This window comes from Brienomyrus brachyistius, chromosome 19 (genome assembly GCF_023856365.1).
Source record: "Brienomyrus brachyistius isolate T26 chromosome 19, BBRACH_0.4, whole genome shotgun sequence".
Taxonomy (NCBI): Eukaryota; Metazoa; Chordata; class Actinopteri; order Osteoglossiformes; family Mormyridae; genus Brienomyrus; species Brienomyrus brachyistius.
In genome coordinates this window covers 7,633,760-7,655,807 of record NC_064551.1, presented here as the reverse complement: position 1 = coordinate 7,655,807, position 22,048 = coordinate 7,633,760, and the positions used below count along the sequence as shown (strand labels likewise).

The following is a 22,048-nucleotide window of genomic DNA, read 5'->3' as shown; positions in this document are numbered from 1 at the left end:
CATGAATCCCCTACAGGCTCCCACCTGACAGCACCTGTCCGCATTCAGATGCTGGCTGCAGTCTCAGCTTCATGGCTAAACAGGACTGCAAGGAGCAGGGCCACGGTGAAGAAAGGTGAATTTTCCCCATCCGAAAGCAGGACGTTCGTTCGGTTTCTCTCTCTGTCCCTCTTCCCGCCTGGCCTGCTCCCTCTCTCTCTCCCCGCATCGCTCTGTGTCTCATTCCAAAGCTCGGCCCGCTCACGCCTGGGGACGTGTGAAGAGCGAGCAGCTCTGTGAGGGAACCTGCCAACCACCTCATCTCGCTGACCATCTGCCACGAGGCGAGCGCACACCTGTCGGGAGCGTCTGCTGGAGACGGCAGCTAGGTGGTGACAGATCGGTCCACCCCCCCACCCCCCCCGCTGGAGCCAAAAAACTACCTCTAACGACACCATAGCACTCGGGGAGCCACTTGGGGGCAAAAATGAAAGAGAGGATGGATTCCGTGATGGCCAGTGTGTCAGTGTGTGGGAATACAACAGGGGCTAGAGCTGGCAGTGCACATCTGACTAATTGGTCTGACTCTCTTGAGAAGACTTCTGCAGACCCTCAAGCGAGAGGGTTAACTTCCACACTACGAGGTATAAAAAAAAATACACGAGGGAATGTTCTTCCTCTTCAATCAGAGACTTGTAGATGTCACGGAATATTTTTCCAGAGCAATAGACACGATGTACACGATGTACAGCACTGAAGAAGGCTTCGTTATGTAACTTCAGACAAAGAGTTTCCATCTTGGGTATCCACCCATTTCCAGGATTTCCAGTGAATTCCAAGCACCATGCCCATTTCAGACCTCCCTCCCCCCACCTCTTCCTCCTGTAGATCTGTTAACTATGCAGCAGGAGGCTCAAACAGGCCTTCAGCATGGCCGGAAACCACAGTAGTAATAGGCAGCAGGTAGGTAGCCGAGAGCATCTCTGCAGAGAAAACGGCAAACATTCTGCCCCCGCATCCCCCCACAACACTGGGCACCCCCTGCCGTCAGAGAGCCGAGCTGAGCTGCTCCACACAGATATGATTGAAATGTGTCGCTTTACAGGGCACCTTTCCTCTAGATGCGTCACTCGGTGCCGACCCGCAGAGGCGGCTAGGAACCGCCAAAGTGAGAACGTGGTCGTCAAGGAGACCAGGGTGGCTGAACCCTGGAGAGCAGTGGACTGTGAAACACATGGTCCTGTGGCAAGTGCTCTCCTTCCAGTGAGTGGAGAGGGAGAGAGTCTGCTTGTGTGTGTGTGTGTATGTGAGAGGGAGAGAGTCTGATAGTGTGTGCGCATCTGTGTGTGCGTGGGTGTGTGTGCGCATGTGTGCGCTTGTGTGTGTGAGAGGGAGAGTCTGCTTGTGTGTGCGTGTGTGTGTGCGTGTGTATGTGCACGCACGTGTGTGTGTCAGAGGGAGAGAGTCTGCCTGTGTGTGCGTGCGCGTGTATGTGTGTGCGAGAGAGAGAGAGAGAGAGAGAGAGAGAGAGATATTTCCCCTTGGGGTGCAGAAAAATGATGACTGATGATTACCCTCATTTGGATTAATGTCTGTATCACCAGATTGTCTCCGGTCGTTCCCGAAAACAGCTCTTAACGATTCTGGGGATTATTTTTGGGGGGGTTACTGTCACTTTGGGAGATACATTTATCGGGGCGACTAGCCTTTTTGGCCACTAGTGAACACTGTGCTGCAGTACGCAACGGGACAGTGAATTCCAGGATTCACCATCCGATCATCTACTTTGGGAACGGTGGGGGGGCGGGTGTATACGCAGGGTCTGTCTGTGGGTGACATTGCCATGGAAACCCCTTTTGGAAACTGTATTTTCAGGCACCAGCACACATACAGGTCGATGAGGTGATGACACGCACCACGGTGCCCAGACACCCAGGCTGTGAACGGGATCAGCTGGCAGAAAAACACTATTTGTCAGTATAATTTTAAATGTTACAAAGTGTCTATCTGCAGTGATATAATTCATGCAAATGTTTGGGCCGTCTGGCCCTCACACAGTGGTGCAAATCTGTGAAGCGAGACCCCTGACCCCGGGCCCCTGGCCCCTTCCCATTAACCCTACGCTTAGCCCTCCAGCTGTTTGTTCAGCCCTATCCCCTTCAGCAGTGTTTCCCACTCCGGTCCTCGGGGACCCTCAGAGAGTCCTTGTTTTTGCTCCCTCTCAGACAGTCCACATTTTTGCATCCACAGCTTGACAAACGGATGCCGAAGCGGCCAGGGTGCGTCTAGTCGCAGGAGCAGCAGGCCTGCTTTTCAGGGGCTGCTGAGCCCCATGTCCTCATCGACCTCCCTCGTCACTCATTCAGCTATTTCCTAACCTGATTACCCGCTTCTTAGAAGGATGCGCTTGGTGCCCGGCTGCATGTGGAGAAAGGGTTAACTCAACACAATAACACACACAGATCATTAGGCAGACAGACACCTTTGATCAATGTGCCATCTACTGGGGGCTGGGAGACACGAGACACACCCCCTTACCCCTACCCCACCCCCAGATCATGCAGCGCTCTGGAGCAACGCAGAGCGGCATCTCCAGCTGCGCCCAAGTTATCAGCGGCGCTCGGCTGTTTGCTCGCCCGGCCGCGGTGCTTAAATGCATAATTCAGGCTAATTAATTTGCATGTCGGACGGAGCGCTTATTTGGAATGCAAATTCCTACGTGCTCCCTTTAACTGAGTGTAAGAGGGCGGGGTGGGGAATGACTGGTGGGGGGGGTGCATGAGAAGCAGCGATAAGCAGACGTAAAATGGCTTTTCAGCTGTAGAGGTATTCAGGCCGGGAGTAAACGGAGCAGGACCGGCAGAGACAGCGAGACTTGATTTTTCCTGCTGTGGATGCAGTAACACGCAGGGGTGCGGAAATGTTGACGGCACTGTGTGTATGATTCGGGGATTGCTGGTTAAACTCCACGCATCGGGTGGCACTGAATGGGGGCAGCCCTGCATTACTCTCCTCCCCTGTCCTCCGTTCATCTTCATTGCACGAAACTACCGTATATTCTGTAATATAGAGGCAAGCCTCCATCCGGCTGGCATAAGGAAGCAAAACCAAGCAGGGATGGCGCAGTTCAAAACCATGAGGGTGCTGCATACTCCATTTTCAGCATGCATTACCAGACCCTGGCCATGCCCTGAAGACCACCATCACGCTACCGGGGCTGAAGCAAGATTAGGCCTTTACTCTTACACTGGAGTTCAATTCTGAGATCCGGTAATGAGAGTCCGAGTCGTGAACCTGCGTGGATGAAAAGGACAAGGAGGCAAACCGTGTCATATAAAACGGCATGAGCTCCAGCTGGGGCTGTGTACCCACGGAGTACCTCAGGGTCTTCTGCTGAATCCATTACTCTTTCTAATCTACATAAATTACATGCATTGTGGCATGTTACAGTTTTTAATTTGCAGATTTGCTGCCGTAGAAATAGAGCAAGCAGCAGGACAGTAACAAACATAATAATGGGGGGGGGGTGCAGACACTCAGCAAATGAAATTTAGCAAGACTACATGTGAAGTAATTTATCTTGAACGCACATTACAGGTACAGGGTTGGAGCTAACAGCGGGGCACGTCTGACTGACCATCGCGAGAACATGATAAGGCAGCGAGAAATAGCTTCGGACTGATCTGTAAGCGGGCGGGATGCAGGTCCACATAAGGCACGCTTGAGGCCGCGCAATGCAGGAGAAAAAGCAAAATTTGCTCGCCTCATAAAAAGGGTAGTGCTCCTTTGAGAGAATTTAACAACTTACCAGGGAAATATCTCCCGGTCTTAGAGGGCTGCCACGTATGGACGAGTCGAGAGTTCTAGATCTCTTTAGTCTCACATAAAGGTGATGAATGATCGAGGCATGTAAAGTCTTGAGGGAAACAAACAAGGTCAACCCAAAGGCCATATTTTTAGTACTTATCCAGGAACACATAGCCACAAATAGAAACTAGTTAGGGACCAGTCTACATCACAACATCTTTTACACAAACTAAGGTGAAGTTGGGATAAACTAGTAGGGTAGTGTGCACCAAATGCCCCAATTCAGTAAAATCAGCAATAGTAACAAGTTACAGGTACAAGTATAAATAGTTGCACTAAAAAATTCCCAGTACCCTTTATATGAATTTTAAATGTCCAAATGATCCCCTTGTAATATTATGTTCTTATGCTATTATGTTTCAGTTAAAATGATTAACAGACCTGGGATATGTGATGCCGCTGTGTCACATGACCTGCTTGTTAATGCGAAATTGCTTATTGACCTGTCTATTAACAAGCTCATTAACTGTGCCGCATTCATCACCAAACCAAAGCGTATCAGTCACGTGAGGTTATTCCACAAGAGATCTTTTTCAGGTCACTCCTCTGTAGTGTGTGTGAAGGTCTGTACACGAGCATGGGAGGGAGTGTGTCAGGTCTGTGTCTGTGCGTGTGTGTGTGTGTGTGTGTGTGTGTGTGAGAGAGACAGAGATAGGGAGCTTGTTTATGTATACTGCCCAGCATGCGAGTGTGCTGAACGTTACCGGCTCAGACGCTGTCCGTAATGATGTTCAGGGACGGGGGCTAGGTGCTGGCACAAGAGCCAAGCGTCTGTTAGTCACCATTTGCTCAGCTCTCCTGTGGACACCGTCAGAAAGGGAAGTGGGGAAGTCTGGACATGATAAAAGGACAAAGTGCGCTACAGAGATGCTGCCCAGCAGCGCTGAAGACATTACAGCAATACTGCATTAATATGAATGCGAATGATGTAAAACCAAAAAACTAAATTCACCAGTATGAACAGATAAACGCATAAAATTACAGTAAAGTATGTGCAACTTACTGCCAGCGAGAGTGTCAGCTGAACGACTAATTAAGCCTTGTAGTGATTCTCATGGGAAATAATCTGGGAACGGAGGCACAGGTGAGGGCCACAGGATAACGGGAACATATTATCCACCCAGGGTGCTTGTGCAGCAGGCATAGCGGGCAATGTGCCGGCCTTGTAACCAGATCTCAGCGGGGAGCCCTGCTGTTGTACCCTTGGACGAGAGTTATTCTGATAAAAGTCCAATTCGAGATGATTTTGCCAACGAGTTGGTTGCAGTGGAACAAATAACAGATGAAGTTAAAAAAAAGGGCAAAAGAGAAAAAAAAAAGACAATGCTGACATTATGGGGCAATCTCAACGTTAAAAGGGCAACATCGCATATTCTGCTGCCACATTTGCATGGGGGTTTGTGGGCTACGAAATTAGTACCATGTTTCGTGTTGAGACCCTTCCATGGCTGCTGGGATTTGGGCTAATCATAGAGCAATGTTCGGTCCGCCTCTGTCGTTCACGGCGGTGCGCAGAGCAGCCTCCGTGCTGCTGACGTGGAGACAGACCATAGCTCATCCCTGGCTACTCTATTTTCAATTATTTCAAGAATCCCAGCTGATTTGACAAAAAAAAAGCCTCCATGCAAAGGGGGGTGGGCGTGTGCTTCTCACACGCACAGGGGACTGTTAATTGGGCCTCGGTCTATCCTGGATTTCATAATTCTATTACAGCGGAAACGGGAGGGCAATGGAGAGCGAAGGAGGGGTGGAAGCAAAGAGGAAAGAAAGTTACTAAAGCAATTTGAAGACAGATTTGTCCGGCAGATGGTTGGCAGCTCTGTGTTTGTTAAACCAACTGGTTGGGTACATTGGGATGTCGGGGGGCAGCATGGAGCAATGCTCCATTTAGAACGGACACAGATGGGGGGGGGGACTAAGGCTGGGCTTCAGCAAGATGGTCAGGAAATAGGGAGAGTTATCACTGCGCATAAAGGGGGGGGTGCCTTTCGACCCCGCTGTGGCCCCCAGACGCTCAAGTCGGCTTTGCCTTCCTGCGTCATCGTTTTTGCTCCTTTTTGGACCAAATCACCATCTTCAAGGTAACCCCACCGGTACAACCCCACCGCCCCTAGTCCCACGTGTGCTCGTGATCCAGCAGCGCCAACAGCTGCCTGCCTCACCCTGTGGAAACTGGTTGGGCAGGAGCTCAACTACAGGTCAAGAAATCGGGCATAAGGTTGCTGGTTCAAATCCCAGGGTGTGTGCCGTACTCCACTGCAAAGCCAAATCGGAAACAGCTAGCATGTGAAAAAGCAAATCAGTCACAACTAGCACGTGAAAAAGCAGAAACACGCATGTCCCCTCCATGTAGGCTATCGGCGCCCCGCACACCATGGGCCAACTGATGGCGGGGGGGGGGGGGGGGGGTGACAGAGATGGCAGAACCTGTTTCATCAATGCTCAGAAGACACCCTCGCTTACTTATATATCCGGTTACATTGCATCTTCAGGTTGTGTGACTATCCTACATCTGGAAGTTTGAAAAATGCAGTCAGCTTCCTCAGTAGAGGAATGATCTCCCCCATCAGTGAGGACATGAAGCTCTTCAAAGAACATTTCATGCCTGATTTACTGAAGTCCAACTGATTGAACCCAGTGCGGCTGTATTTAGCCGCGGTACAGTTCTTAAGTAATGTCTTACTCCATTTTTCTCCCACAGATTGCTATTCCCGTCACTCTGCTAGGCTGCTATTACGTAAGAGTTGCCCTTGCTGAGAGAAAGGCGACACTGTGAGTGCAACGATTGTGCTCGCCGTGCCTGTTTGTGTGTTCATGGTCTATATGATCTCACTAACATACTAAAGAATGGGCAAAATGATCAAGAGCAAATGTAGACGTAACGATTTTTATAGCCTGGTATTTTACAGTATATGTTTAGCAGCATATCGCATCTATTTTAGGCACAATTTTAGCTTCTCAGCCACTGTGTGACCTCTTGCCCTGAGCAGCTGAATTTCTTAGAGCTTCAGCCTCGGCTCTCATTAGATACTGAAAAAGTTTTCTATTTCTGTGATATCCATCCTGTGCTATCACTGGATTACCGGTCACAAATCCATACAGTGCATAGCATGGCTATAAATACATAAGCTATAGAAGAATGTGGCTTCTGCTGAAGAAGGCATGCAGTCCTGTTCAGAGTTAGACACACACATACACACAGACACACACGGTCTCTATCATGGAAGTAATCATCTGATTGGAGCTCAGAAACCACTCCGCTAACGAGAGACGTGGTGGATTAGGGGCGCCTAATTAAAGACGTCCTGATTCCTCAGGACTCCGAGAAGCAGCCTAATTGGTAGGGTGCAGTTGGTCTTTGCTGTCTCAGGAACCTGTCTCCAGGCTTCTGAGCAAGGTGCATGGTCCTGCTGGAGGTCTCTGAGGTAAAAACCTGTCTGCTGTGGGACCCTTAATTGAGACACTAATAGATGGGAACAGGACGTGCCCAAATATGCTGCCCCCAGAGAAGAGGTAATACCACTTATATTTTTATACAGACCAGTGAACTGACATGCGTGTCCTCATTGGCTCAGCTAAGAATGGAGAAGAACTCCCCCTTGTGGCCACTGAGGGGACATGCGCATTTCGGCTCTCAGCCTTCAGGTGCAGCTCCTGACGTTTTACTGGCACAATGCAACTGATCTAGTTTCCCATTATGCTTTGCTACGGATACTACTAATGCTTCCTCATTAGGAGTCAAAAAGCAAGCATTCCATTAAAAATGCATTTAAATGTATAAACATGTCAATTTAATATTAATATTAGATATTCTAAAGATTTTACGAACCTTGATAAACGGGATCAAATATGCAAATATAAGGGCATCATTCACAATGACAGGCTATAGCGGTACTAGTGATCTTATTTTGAAACAGACGGAATCAGCGCTATAGTGCAAAACTAAACTGGACAGCATACGTTAGGGAGAAGCTCTACATGTCTGACAAAATGAGGCCATGCTCTGCACTAGGGCAGGCAGCCACGCCCCCTACAGGCAAACGCAGTTTGCTCTGCCCTGTCAGTCCTAGAATATGTGAGGTCTGTCAGTCCAGGTGGGATGTTTGAGATATTGAAGAAGACTAAATAGGTACAATTGCTGTGTTTTTATTTCTGACCAACAACCTGTTTTAATTTCGACCTTCTCTTAGAGTTTAATCTTCCCATTTCCTTTATAACTCACCAACCCGAGGGACAAGCAATCTACCTGCGCAGACACCAAGCCTCCAGGCCTGCAAACCTACAACCTCTTCCTGCGCAGACACTGAGCTATCCCACTCTGCAAACCCACAAACTTTGCCTGTGCAGACACTGAGCTTCCTGCTATGCAAACCTTCAACCTCTGCCTGCGCAGACACCGAGCCTACCACTCTGCAAATCTATAACCTCTGCCTTCGTTGACACTGAGCCTTCTGCTCCGCAAACCTACAGCTTCTGCATGGACAGACACTGAGCCTCCAACTCTGCAAACCTACAACTTTTGCCTGCGCAGACACTGAGCCTCCCACTCTGCAAACTTACAACCTTTGCCTGTGCAGACACCGAACTTCCTGCTATGCCATCCTACAACCTCTGCCTGCGCAGACACTGAGCCTCCCACTCTGCAAACCTACAACTTGCACTTGCACAGACACTGAGCCTCCCACTCCGCAGACCCACGACCTCTGCCTGCGCAGACACTGAGCCTCCAGCTGTGCACTCCTATGACCATTGCCAAGCTCGTGCCTCATTGCTGGTACTTAGTGATAAATAAACAGGAAATACAAAGCCAACATCCCTGGAAAAAAACAGGCCTGTGGCCAAAGACAAAAGCAACCAATGACCTTTGCTTTCTATTGGCCTCCTGCTCATCCAACCACGTGCCTCCAAGCCCCTCATCACCCCCCACTCATTTTATACCATCTCCCCCAGTCCCCCCCCCACGCCTCCATAATAGCCCCAGCTGCCAGTCACTGCAGTCTGTATTAACCCTTGCCTTCTGACATCCATTTTATTAAGGCTGAGGTCAACAGCTGATTAAAACGGCAGCGAGGCGGCACGCTACAAAGGACCTCCAACCCCGGTTGCCTTTTAATTTTGCCCAATCAGAAGGCCGTGGGGGCCTACCTTGTTGCCATGGTGACAGGGCCTGCTGCTCTGTTCTGGTGTGGAACAGATGTCTCATTGTGGGGGGGGGGGGGGTGCTGGGAGGAGGGGAGAGCAGACAATGGAGGAAAAGGAGAGGACAAAGGGTCTGCCAAGGCCAGCAGAGGGAGCATGTGAGCATATTTACTGCGTGCCACATTCAGTTAGACTCTCGAATTTTAGCATTGTGTGTGGGGTACCAAACAGAAGGAAAAAAAATAGGAGAGAGGGTGAAATCGAAGGCAGCCCCCGTGCGCCATGTTATCTTGCTTTCATTACGCGATTGGCCTGACAGCAATTTGCGGCGCGAGCCGGTGCATGACGCAGGGTCTCCCACCAAGACAATGCAGCCGCCGCGTCCCGAAAGCCCGGTCGCTTTGCTCAGTAACGGGCTGCATAAATGAGTGAAAATGTTGCGCTTTGAATAAAAGATGCCGCGAATCAGCAACACGCCGCAACAAGGAGCGGGGCTGTACGCAGCACGGAGCCCCCGGCAGCGCGCCCTCGGATGGGGGAGCCGTCAGCTGGAGTCAGTGCTCCGTGACAGGACAAATCTGGCCGAGATGCTCCGCCTATCTATTCCTAGGAGTGCAGTTCTGCATGCTCTCCCCCGAGGCCGGATGGGACGCTGGGTTGGCGTTCACGTCCCTCTGCACTCAGTCTGTTCTGAATAAGGACTCTTTCCCTTCTGTCAACGGTATGGTACAGGTGTATTATTACAGTTTATTAAATTAATCTGAGAAAAAGAGCATCCATTGATTAGTTTATTCTCCCAGGTGCATATGTGTGTGTGTGTGTGTGTGTGTGTAGGGAAAGGTAATGTATAAAAAGAATGAAAGATTTACGTCTCCATACCAAAATCTTTAAAACAAAACAGGCGCATCGCGAACTAGGCTGCAGTTTAATTGCGGACAACATGCCTGCCACTTTGAGTCGCATGGCCTGTCGGAGTTGGCAGTCTGGGTTCTTGTGGGAACGAAGACCGCAGAGATGAAGATTTCACAAGAGAGGCGTGATTTTTTTTTTTTTTTACCAGCCAGGAGACAGAGTATCCCAGCCCACGGCGACAGCCTCGACTCCTGTACCACATCCCCCATCTTGCTTCTAGCACTTTCTGTCCAATCAGGACGGGGGACACTGCAGCACGGATCCTTATAACGAGGTTTCCTTGGGTGCGACCCCCACCCCCACACATTTGCATTACGCTGACGGCAGTGGCCACGCTTTTGGGGGCAAGGCTCCGGCTCTCAGGACCTTATTCTCCTACCCCGCCCCCCCATCCCAGTGTTCCCATCCCCCACCAAGAACCACTACTGCTCCCTCCTATAGCACTGCACACAGACTCACAGGCTAACAGCCCCATTCAACTGGGGGGGGGGGTTCAGTTTGTTTTTGTTGTTTCCGGCTCATTCTAACCTCTTCAATCAGACAGCTGCAGGTCCTCAAGTCCAGTGCGGTGGGGGGGGGGGGGGGGGGGAGGGATGAGCATGCCAAGTGGACAAATCATCTGCTTTTGTTGCTAAATTTGTCTGTCCTTAGCCCCCTCCTCCGCCACCAAACGCAGAGGTGAATCACACTGGAACACACCGGAAGACGTTACCTTCTGGTACGCGTCCCTCGATTCCAACGCCTGTCTCATCTGTTCCGGAGAGTGCGTGTAGATGGCCGACCGGTACTCGGTTCCCACGTCGTTGCCCTGCCGCATCCCTGCCGGGGCCGAGATGGGGGGGTGAGGCAGGAACAGATGGGTGTCACTGTTGGAGCGCGTTCCACACAAGGCCCCTTGGCTCACCGGCGCCAGAGCAGAGCGAGCAAATAAAACCAGTGAATAGATGCTCCTCAGAGAAGTTCTACCATGGCCAACGCTCTGCCTCCACGAAGCGCTCTGATGTTACTGGGAATCCAAAGCATTCAAATCAGCTATAATCAAAACGCTGCTCTGCTGATGGAATGGAAGGGACCTGCTTCTCTGTGTGACGGCCCCTTAAGAGCATTCAGAGAGGGATGCTTCATTCCTCACTAGTGAAGAACGGCACTGTTTCACATCTCTGATCGACTGTATGCAATGGATTATGGGTAACTGCTGAAATCAACAAACATGTCTGTCGGGTTTTGAACCATTCGCCGTTATTGACTCAGTGAGTTACACTCACTTTAATAGCGCCGAAGCAATTAAGGAGATAAGGAGCAACCGGAGCTGAGTTAGCATGTGAGGTGTGTACACATATACGTGCCAAAAGGGGTGAGGCTGAGATACCTTGTGTCGGGTCGTGGTTCTCCCAGAACACCTTCAGCAACTTCTCATAGCTCAGCTTGGCTGGTTCAAAGACGACACGAACCACCTCTACATGACCAGTCAAACCTGGCATGGAGAGGAAATAAATGTGAGATCAAGCCTTCTGGCCAGCTTGATAGTAACACGCTCAACCGGAGACACTTCTGCGGCTCACGGTCACACGTTACCTATTAACTCACGGCTGCGTTCTCCTCTGCTTGAGGAGCCGATTCAAGGGTGTGACATCATTGACACACATACTGTCATTGATCAGCCTCATGAAGCAATTGACTCTTCAGAGTGTGACAAAATATTGACTGTTAATCTGGTTGTTTCTCAAGCGCAGAGATCAGAAGGGATAACTGTGTCAAAAAGCCTTTTGTGAAACAAACTAAAATTACACCGTTAACAAGACCTCTTTGAGGTGGCCATAAGGTCCAGGAACTAACAGCAAATAATGAGCTTGGGAACAGCGGGCGTGTTTCACCATCTAATAAACCTCTCTGTGGAAAGGAGAGGAGCTACAGGCCTTATTTGTAGGGTCAGCACATCCGCACCTACAGCAGTCCCCTGATGACCCAGGGAACTGAGCGCTACCTCAATTCTGTCACAGCTTGACGCTCAAGAGGCCTCGTCTCTATCCAGCGAGCTAATCAGCTGCTTTTGATCACAAATTCTGCTGATCTCATAAATGCAGTAAAGAAAAAAAAAAGATGTCTGCTGGTCAAGTTTTTTTCGCATGGTGGCTCTCATCCCCCGTAAGGTGGGAAAAACGATCGCACGCCGAAACGAGCCTCCCGACAGCACCCGCACAACACGAACAATTATAATTATCCCAAGCCTTTCTTCCAGCCGACGATCGTCCTCTCGCCCCGGGGTTTCTTATTTTAGCACGTGCTGCACTCGGGAACCGTGTGGCGGCCTCCCATCTCATGCGTCTCCATGTATCTCCGGCACGGACACGGCGAGAACCGCCTGGTCCTGGACTGGAACCAGGCCAAGGTTGCATCGAATGAACGCAGCTTCTGAGGGCTGAGCGGGGGAAGGGGCCGACTCGCCGAACTTGAGAAAGAAGCCCAAGATTGATGTTTTACTTCTAATACTAAGGTTTCCACACAGATTAACATATTCCCAAAGAGGTCTGCCCTACGCTTAATATTCCTCACGTCTGAGATGCTGAGAACGATGGGTTGCCAGACGTCTTCCGCAAATATATAGAGCTAATATTAAAAAAGTAATAAAGACTGACCTGTGGGGTGACCTTCATTGCCAGTAGAAAATGCAGTGGGCACACATCACAATGCCCGTGCGCACAAAGCACAGTGAAATTATATCCAAGAGACACCATGGATGGAAATTAAACTGAAATTAAAAATCGCAGTTGTGCAGTGTTGTGTCTCCCCACCTTTTACGTGGATGCATGTGGTCATGTTTTTTAATGCATATGGAAATGCACCGTGTCCTACAATGGAAGCACACCACCTGATTCCGGCGTCGAGGTGCTGCATTGCTCGGATGCTGCGCCTCCCACGCTTTACACGGCATGCTTGCGACATGCACGGTGGGGCCGAGTCCAGTTGTGTTTTTTTTTTTTTTTTAATGTCGTAAGTCCTATCCTGTTCTCACTTATTCAACCAGTTCATTCGACTGCCAGGGAGGTTTGCCGCTCGGGGTTAGCTGAAGGACGAACAGGCGCAGGGCGATGCAGCTGCGACACGACGCCACCATTGCTGTGATGGGGGAGGGGCAGCGATCTGCTTTCCTCTCCGATCTGTCTCTGTGGGCTGTCACATGACCTAGGAGAGCCAATCAGGAGCGGACGTGTCTTCCTTTCATCCGCGCCGCCGGTATGCATTCCTCTGGTTATTTTTAGAGCACGCACTAATGGAAAGAAGTAGTACTGGCTACGTAAAACGAGGGCATTTGGACAACCATCATCTAAGTGAGACCTGCCCCAAGGGGGACGTTCTGTCACTTAAGTGTAGAGAAAGAGAGTTATCCCTACCACACCGTGTCGTCATTCCTCTGACTTTCACCTAGCCCCTGATTGGCTGAGCATCCTTCCCCCACCCGCTCTCTTTACCGCGGAGCCTCTGTTCCAAACACCCTGGCGGGATTAGCGCAGTCAGTCAGGAGCTGCGCAGGTCGTGCCCACCCCCAGCCCCCACACAGACGGGGGAAGCTGATGCCCCCCGCTCGCTCGGCCCGGCAGGAAGACGTCTCAGGCCTCAGCGGGTGAGGGGAGCACGATTCGGCTGACACAGACGGACTCTTCTCCTCCGTGTGTGCCTTCAAATGCATCCCGGAACTGGGATCTCTGTAATCACGGGGCTTCGCAAGTTAAGATTTAATAACACTAATTAAAAAAGACACTCTCAGCTGACAATGTGAGTTGCCATGGTGAGAGATATGGTTCTGAGCCCATGGTAGAAAAAGGAGGTTCGCAGTAAAGTACAGAACATCTCCGCTGCCTGGATGAACGTGGTCCCTGTTTACCTAAAGGCTGTAGCTCCTCTGGAAACCCAGCTACTGTCTCCACATGATCCTGGGGATCTTTTTGGGGATTGTGAGTCACACTGAGACTCGGGAGATTCGAAATGTCATGTCGTTCATGTCGTTCATGGCTCGGGTGCTAACACTAGTAAAAATAATTATTATTATTTGAACACATAATCTGCTGAATTTCTCATTCGCTGCGTTTTAGCCTGCAAAACACCTCATCTCACACGGTCAAGATAACCGTGTTGCTACTGTAAGCCTGATATGGGCATTTCAGCACCGTGAAATGGACAGTTCCATCAGGGCTGCAGGCCGAGTTTCCTCGCTTTCTGTTTTAACTTATCCTACCCCCACATACGAGGACTTCAGCACTTTGTTAAATGATCTACAACCCTAAACTCTTTCCCTCTGGAAGGAGGCATCGCACTAACTTTTGTCTTGATCCGAATTAAAAATCGAATCGAATCAGCATGCTGGGTTGGGCCTGGGACTGCCTATAGATTAAGCTGCACAATCAGGGGGTCCAGGGGAGAGGGAGATCGCAGGGACTGCATTTCTGAATATCAAAGCCACTAACAAAGGGAACCGCATCAACAACACTGCGTGAAACTCCACCTTGACTAAAGACGGCTGCGGCTTCGCTCTCATAAATACAATACAATTCAAAGTGTTCTTATATTGAAGTGGCTTGATCTTCTAACCTCATTGTTGAAGAGACACACACAAAATACACTTGGTTTACATGCATCCAGTCACATTATACTGTGTGAGGCAGGACATGAAACAGTATCAGAACGTGTCCCCAGCATCGGTTGTTAAATAAAGGGCAACTAATCATAGTACTTAACGTAACTTGCCCATTCCAAAATGGACCCCATCAGAAAGAATATTAGAGAATGCTTCTTGCTGATGAGAGTCCTGGCTTAGCAGCAGGGGAACAGGAACCGGGGGTGTGGGTAACATGTAACCCCCAGTATTTAATTTGGCTTAATTTGTCCCCCCTATAAACAGACCTTTAACTTTTAAGTCGCCTCCCCTCCAATATTAAACTCTCCCCCACGCACTTGCCTAGCAGCACAGGGTAATGCATTCTTTAAGACCGTAATATTCTACAATTCTTTAAAAGAGCAGTCAAAGGTTAACAAGCTGTTAATCAGGGACCATATGGACACGAAACATTATCAGATTGGAAGTAGATGCTCACTGGACAGAGAACTGGAACAGGGGAGCTGAGTCACCTGATCGAAGGTTATGTTCAAGGTCGCGTGCACCTGAAGGGAGCCAACGAGCCTTGGAAAGTCCGGGAAAACATGATGTGAATCGGCCCGTCTTCCGGACCCCTGAGACAAGGAGCTCAGGAAGCACAGCGGTGTGAATTAAAAACACGTCGAGGAGACGAGCGGCAAACCGAAGGAGAGGGAGGACGGCGGGGGGAGGGGGGGGATAGGGGGTGCAGGTCGGGCTCACCAGTGCAGGTTTCCTCATAGGTGGGGTTGGGGGTGAAGCCTCCAGCGAAGCCCACCTGGGTGGAGTAAACACCCTGCTGCTGCCAGAACTTCCTCTCCGTCCCCCAGAAGCAGCCCATACCTGTTGGGGGAGGCGTCAGTGACGGGTGACGCGCCCTTCAAACCCACGGAGGAGCAGAACGGCCAGAACACAAGCTGCCACCAAGCTCCGTAATTCTGGCTCCTCCGCCAAAAACAAATTTCCACTCTGCGCTTTTATTTTCTTACCCCTGGAGGCAAAAGGTGCCGCTGAGTTGCACATGTTCTATTAATTTTGCCATGTCTCCTTCCTCGCAGAGCCTTGTTTGTCCGGCCTTTTAAGGAACCTCACTCGCTCTCCCTGAAATGTGTCCCCGGGCTGTGAATTCAGCGGCCTCACGCTCGCTGACATTATGTTATTCCCGGCCTCTCTGCAGTTTGTCCTTAGCCTTTCTCCTGGGATCTGAATACTATTCCACCGATAAACGTTTCAGCTCCGTATTTATAGTCTAATAAACCTCACAGTAGTTACAAGTCAGCATTCCATCTTCGACCAGTAAATGCTGATAAACGACAGTCACGGTAATTCTCACAGTTAAGTTTTACAGCCAAGTAAAGCTTTTCCCACAATAACACTAAAATACTGTCATATCTTCATATCCTCCTCAGTTTTTTTTTTTTTTTTGTCCTCTACATTATGGGCGTTTATTTACTTTATTTGTATGTATAAGTGACAGACGTCAATCCCGTGCTCGTACCCTGCGGAAACCACGGACTGAGGCAACCTGTGCCGGACTGAGACGGACTGACTGAAATCATCCGCTGCCAGGTTAATCGAGGAAGGCTTGACGTACGGTCACCTTTACCCACTTCTGTTGGGAGGGAGAGCGTCCTGGGGAATCAAATGCACACGCCAAACTATTTTATATCGACGTTCAACACATCCAGACGAGCATTAGACAAACAGCGACTTCAAAATGAATTCCTGTCAGCTATGAAGAACTGCATAGTTTTGAGTCAAATAAAAGGAAGAGGAGCAAATGGGATGAGGGGATTTATTAAAGAGATCCTAATCAGCCAATGCAATTAATTTCTGCCTCTGACTGCCTTGCTTGCCCATTCTGCTCCTCAGCCGTTTTTTCAGCATTGCGTATGGGGATGGCGGAAGGGGGGGTGAATGAAATAGGGGCAGGGGGGGTACTGTTGCTTTACAGATCACTTACCAAACACTGCTGTGTGCATCCCTTCGAGGAACGGTGGCGTGGTTCTGTTCCCATTAACATGGTGTTTCTCTGCAAGAAACAGACAACAGGAGGTGCTGTTTTATTACTGTGACCTGGACCATCCAGCACACGCCGGCCGGGCCACTCAGCTGGGAATGGTCATTTGCGTCTGGCAGGGGATTCACACGTGGAAAGGGAGATCTCTCTCTCGGGGCAAAGTCTGGTTTGTTTTCTCGGTGCCGCACTCAGGCCTCAGCACGCACGGTTCACGCCTGACCGGCCCGTTCCAATTCTGGGTGTTTATTTTCAGAGGGAAGTGCGCACGGCGCGCTCGTCGAGCTGGTCCGTCTGACCCAGATGCGTCTCCCGGCAGCCCCTGCGGGATTTTTTTCCCCCACCGCGAGATTCCGCGTCGAGTCACGCGGGATCGCTGAAGAGCACATGAAACTGTGAAGTGCCCGGAACATTCTGTGACAACACTGATATGGAAAGGCACTCTGAGCGGGACTACAGCTGCTGGGGATACATTGTACTGGGGGGGACAGAAGATAGATCACAAATGGGTGAAGACAGGGAGGGGGTTAGTGGGATCGACATCTGGGTGCAGCCCCCAACCCCACCCTGGTCGCACTGCATGAGGGAATCATGGCGGCCATCCGAAGCAGCCAAGGAAGGGGGGGGGGATTGGCGAGAGGGGGTCCATTTGATACAGAGCATGCTGGTGTGTTGATATGCTCGCACATATACATCATCACACACAAAGATCAGGGCTTGAGGTCCCCTGGGGTGGGACTGGCTTTTTCGACCCCTGTATCCCATCGCCTCAATGTGAAAATCACTCCAGAATCAAGCTTGCTGTCTGTTAACCCTGCACTGTCCTCAGCTCAACACAAGCAGCTAACCCTTCCTGCATCATACTGGTACTGAAGTAACGCCATGCTGTCCTACACAGGCCCTGTGTAAGTGCACTGAGGGAAGCACCGGGGAATTCTAAATCAGGTCACTGTACCTTCTTATTTCCTGAATGAGCGCTCGGTATCAGGTATACTGTGACTCCCACACTTACTTGCTCTAGACAGGATGGGACTGAGAAGGTCTGGGGGAGTCCTTCATCATCGTCACCATCATCATCATTCAGTGGAATTTTTCTTCCCCAATATAAAGAAAACAGGGTCAGCCAGTCTCTGAAACAAGTGGAGTGATTGGCTTTGCTCACATGGTCAATGATAAATTCACCGTAACAACCATGGGAGCTGAACCAACGACCTTCTGATCTTAGGCACGGTGCCTTAACTCACTGGACCACACCCTGCCCTCAAGTTCTTTTACTTGTATTGTGACTTATGCAGCTTACAGCTTTACAGATTGCCTTGTCATTGAAGCAATGTTTCCTTCACAACGGTCCAACAGCTGTCCCCTTCTGAGAATTACATTTGCAACAGTGTTAGGGTCGAACCACTGACAGGGTGCTGCTGGATGGCTCATATGCCCAATGCTGCCAAAATTACATTTCAACACTCCAGGCCATTTTCCACTGAGAGCTATAAACTCTTCATTCCCACATCAAAATGTCAAGGGCAGAGCAGATGCCTGACCCACCAGGTCGAGGAAGCCCTGGAGATGTCATCACAGAAATCACACTGAACGCCGACCTCGGGCAGCCTATCCAGGGGCAACGAGGACTTTGTTCATTACTGTTTCTGCAAATGACCAATTTCAGGTTTCGGAGCACCGCATGAACCCTGACACGCTCGCCACGTACTCTGATAGGATCTCGCTCCTTCCACCATCTCCGAGGCCCACCAATCACATCTCTCCATTCTGATTGCCTCAATGACTCTCTGGTAATTACTGCCTTTCAGGGAAACTGAGGCATGTTCATGATTCATTAATGCATGACCCCCCCCCCCCCACATACCCTCCCCACATCAGATGAACAATTTAAATGTAAATGTCAGCAAAGAAAACTCAGTGAGTCAAAGCCGGAGAAAACAAGCTGTTTTCCTTGACGTTGCCTGTGATGCCCCCCCACAAAACTGCACATTGATGGCTATGTCTTTCCTTCAGTCGGACCCCAACACAAATGCCCTGACAGAGGACAGGTTAACAGGTTAAGCTCATCTCTAACTGCACAGAAATCCATACAGGCAAACATCTCTGAAAAACATCATTGATATTCCACATCTCTGCTTCTCTTGATGCCACACGTGCCAGAGGAGGAATTCCAACCAGCGCTAATAATTTCGCCACGTGTTTTGAGGGCCCATATCTCTTCTGTGACAGCTCTAGAGATTTTTAATCATGCTATCTTGATTAATCGTATATACACTCTGACCAGCAGGCTGAATTTTAGTCAGGCGGTTGGATAAGGCACCAGTGATATCTGGCAAACACTTAATCCTGCAGTAACATTTAAAGGGAAGACGTTGCCTGTAAGCTGTGCAAAATGCAGTGAAATTGCTCATTCTTCATAAAACAGAGCTTGGTCTTTACCTGCTGGCTCAGGCATATGTCTGCACCACGCAATAATAATTCTGAAAGAAAGGAAGGAGAGCCAGTGATTGGTCAACTTGATGCTACAGTAATCCGGCGCCAATGAGCCTGTCCCTCTTTCAGCTTCATTTGAGATCTAACAGAGGCATTCTGCAGTTGCTGCTCAAAATTGTGTCTGTTGTGGAGAAAAACTGCCAGCATCATTTGCTCAAATGGTATTCAGTTTCGTATTCAGTCTCCCACCTGTCTGGGGCTCAGATAAATAATGATTGTGCGGACATGCTGTTCTGAACAACTGAAGAGCTTAAAACCCTTTCTTGAGAGACCATCAGATTTGGGTACTTAAATATACCTACTGGGAGCCAACACCAGGCCAATTTCCGCTGGACATTTTGATCAAAATATGTTTTTTTAACAGCTGCCAAAGTACTTCTGCGTGCATGTGTGTAACTGGTGTGTGTATCCGGCCTTGGATTGGTGCCCTGTCCGGGGTTGTTCCCTGCCATACACCCATATAGGACAAGCATGTACAGATAACAGATGGATGGATAGATGGATGGATGGATGGATGGATGGATGGATGGATGGATGCAATTTTTACCATGAACATGGTATTTAGAAAAACATAGCCTATACAGTTTTTTTTTGCTCAATTAATTAAAACATTTTTTTTCATGGCAGTAAATGAGTCTGGCCACAGGCAGACAATCACTGGTAAGATATCTACAGCTGGAAAGGGAACATAAAGCAGTCTGATGGTGAGAGGCCCCGCCCCCAACACGCACCACCAGGGTGGTTCATTCTCCATGCCGTTTCTCCCTGACAGGGAAACAAATGACTGGCTGCAACTGTCCGCAAGCCCTGTGCGGAGACCCCGCCCCCATAGTGACCCCTCCCCCCACCCTTCCCCAAAACGAGAGCTGTCGCAGCAATAGGGCCGCTCCACGGTGAGCCTTTATGCGGCGTGGCAGCACGCCGGCGGGGTGTGTGCGCCAGTCCCCTGCTAGTCAGTGCTGCTCTATTTCCGCCGGTATCACCGTGTCATGTGACCACACACGCTGTCGCCATTTTTAGGTTGGGGGGACAAGAATCTGGGGGCGGCATGGTGGTGCAGTGGTTAGCACTGTTGCCTCACACCTCTGGGACCCGGGTTCGAGTCTCCGCTTGGGTCACATGTGTGTGGAGTTTGCATGTTCTCCCCATGTCGTCGTGGGGTTTCCTCCGCGTACTCCGGTTTCCCCCCACAGTCAAAAACATTCAGAGGCTAATTGGAGTTTCTAAATTGCCCGTAGGTGTGCGTGTGTGAGTGAATGGTGTGTGAGTGTGCCCTGCGATGGGCTGCCCCCCCCATCCTGGGTTATTCCCTGCCTCGTGCCCATTGCTTCCGGGATAGGCTCCGGACCCCCCGCGACCCAGTAGGATAAGCGGTTTGGAAAATGGATGGATGGGAAAGAATCCACGTAGAAACTGAAATGAGGACTTATTCCGAGAGAAATGTCGTACACTGTGTGGGTATTTCTCCCGGTAAGACTTCTGACTCTATGAAAACAGAACAAGCATGTAAGGGACCGTGCCCTTAGCCTGCTCAAGCGATAAGGAGACTCCTGTAATCCCCCTTTCGGCAGGCCAGTCATGCCCGACCTGCTTCAAGCTATGGAAAATCTTCAGACTAGCCACACCGGCCTTCATCACTTGCCAATTTGACTCTGGCTTATGGGCGCCCCCATCCACCAGGGCCACTGACCACAGTCCAGGGACTGAGTTTGAAATCTCATGGGAGACAATTACTGGCAATAGGTCAGGCCGTGCGAGATCAGCGCCAAATCGAATTCACTCCCCTCTAGCCCTGGTCCTCCCCCCAGCGGGCCCGGTGAGTATTCTCTTTTGAAGATGCTGGTTCCCCGGTTCCTCGAATCCCCCGGTTCTCAGGATGGCGGCCGAGACGGAGTCCAGCAGAGATTGCTTCTCATCTCCCGTCATCCGTGCACGTCTGAGCTGTAGAGGAACGGAGGGAGACAGACAGGATTCCAGACTGGGAATAACCGTCAGCTTCAGATGCTTGGTGGGTCTGTTTCTCTAATTCATCAGCATCCTGAGTGGCTCCCACTTGGAGCTTCTAGCCATCACTGTTTCCTGCTCCTTCCCGCATCTCAAAGCAAAAGGAGTTGAGCTTTCTTGCTTCTTCTGGTGGTGTAATGAGGAACACAAGAGAACCTCATCATCCCTGCTTGTCAGCAAAGGGCCTCAGCATGATGACCTGGGCCCAAGGACTCCACCTTCTGGTGAGGACGACTGCGCTGTGACTAATTAGCACACGCCTGGCTGTTTACGTCAGTAAGCGCGGCTCGCTGGGAGAGCAACCATGCCACACGGCACGCCGGTGGACAACCGGACGCGGCCTGGCACCAGAATCGCTACGGTAATCATTCTCTGTTCCCCTCTGCCGTCTGGGCAGGAAAGAGGCTATTTGCGAGTGGACAGAGCGGCACCACGGGGAAACCAAGGACCAAACGCTTAACCGGGCTGGTTACGCTGGCAACGCCTGAACCGTGTGTCCGTTCACTGCGGGGGAGGCGTCCATGTGCGCTCCGCACGGCCAGCCAGGGAGAACCCGCGCCGGGCAGCGGATGCGAAGCCTGCCTTGGGGGAGCGGTGCCAAGCGTCATGGCAGCGGCCAGCTGGGGGGGGGGTGGATGGGCACCCAGCGTAAGGCGCGGCCCAGATCCCAGAAGCTGTGCCTCTCTTCCGCTCGCTTGAGGTCCGGCCAGTGGACTCAGTGGGTGAAATTCGCCTTGACGGACATTTTCTTTCCTGTGAAGCTTTATTTGGGGACAGCTGGAGGTGGATCACGGAGGAAGAACTGGACAGAAATCAGTTGTCGGGGGGAGAAAGAAAGTAGGAGGCACTTGGTACAGTTTTTCGGGCACAAGAACACAACAAATTTCAGTGTTAAGGAGCAGAAAAAGCTGGGAAATGAAGGATGAGGGTTATAAAGAGAGGAGCTCTTCGTGGAGTCCCACAAGCACCCAAAGCAGGGCGGCACACAGAAGAAAGCAGGAGCTTGC

At 50.4% G+C, this 22,048-nt stretch overlaps 1 protein-coding gene across 4 annotated transcripts in view; it reads right to left on the bottom strand.

Annotated features, from left to right (window-relative positions):
- msra (methionine sulfoxide reductase A) overlaps positions 1 to 22,048 on the bottom strand; it is a 47,459-nt gene that overhangs the window by 1,752 nt on the left and 23,659 nt on the right. For 3 of the 4 annotated variants that reach the window (XM_048985326.1, XM_048985328.1, XM_048985329.1), the window contains 4 exons: positions 16,491 to 16,559; positions 15,251 to 15,370; positions 11,267 to 11,371; positions 10,610 to 10,716 (listed from right to left, as the gene is read on the bottom strand). In XM_048985326.1, coding sequence (XP_048841283.1) covers positions 10,610 to 10,716; positions 11,267 to 11,371; positions 15,251 to 15,370; positions 16,491 to 16,559 — 401 coding nt within the window. The remainder of the gene's footprint in view (positions 1 to 10,609; positions 10,717 to 11,266; positions 11,372 to 15,250; positions 15,371 to 16,490; positions 16,560 to 22,048) is intronic. The other variant, XM_048985327.1, reaches the window with a different exon arrangement.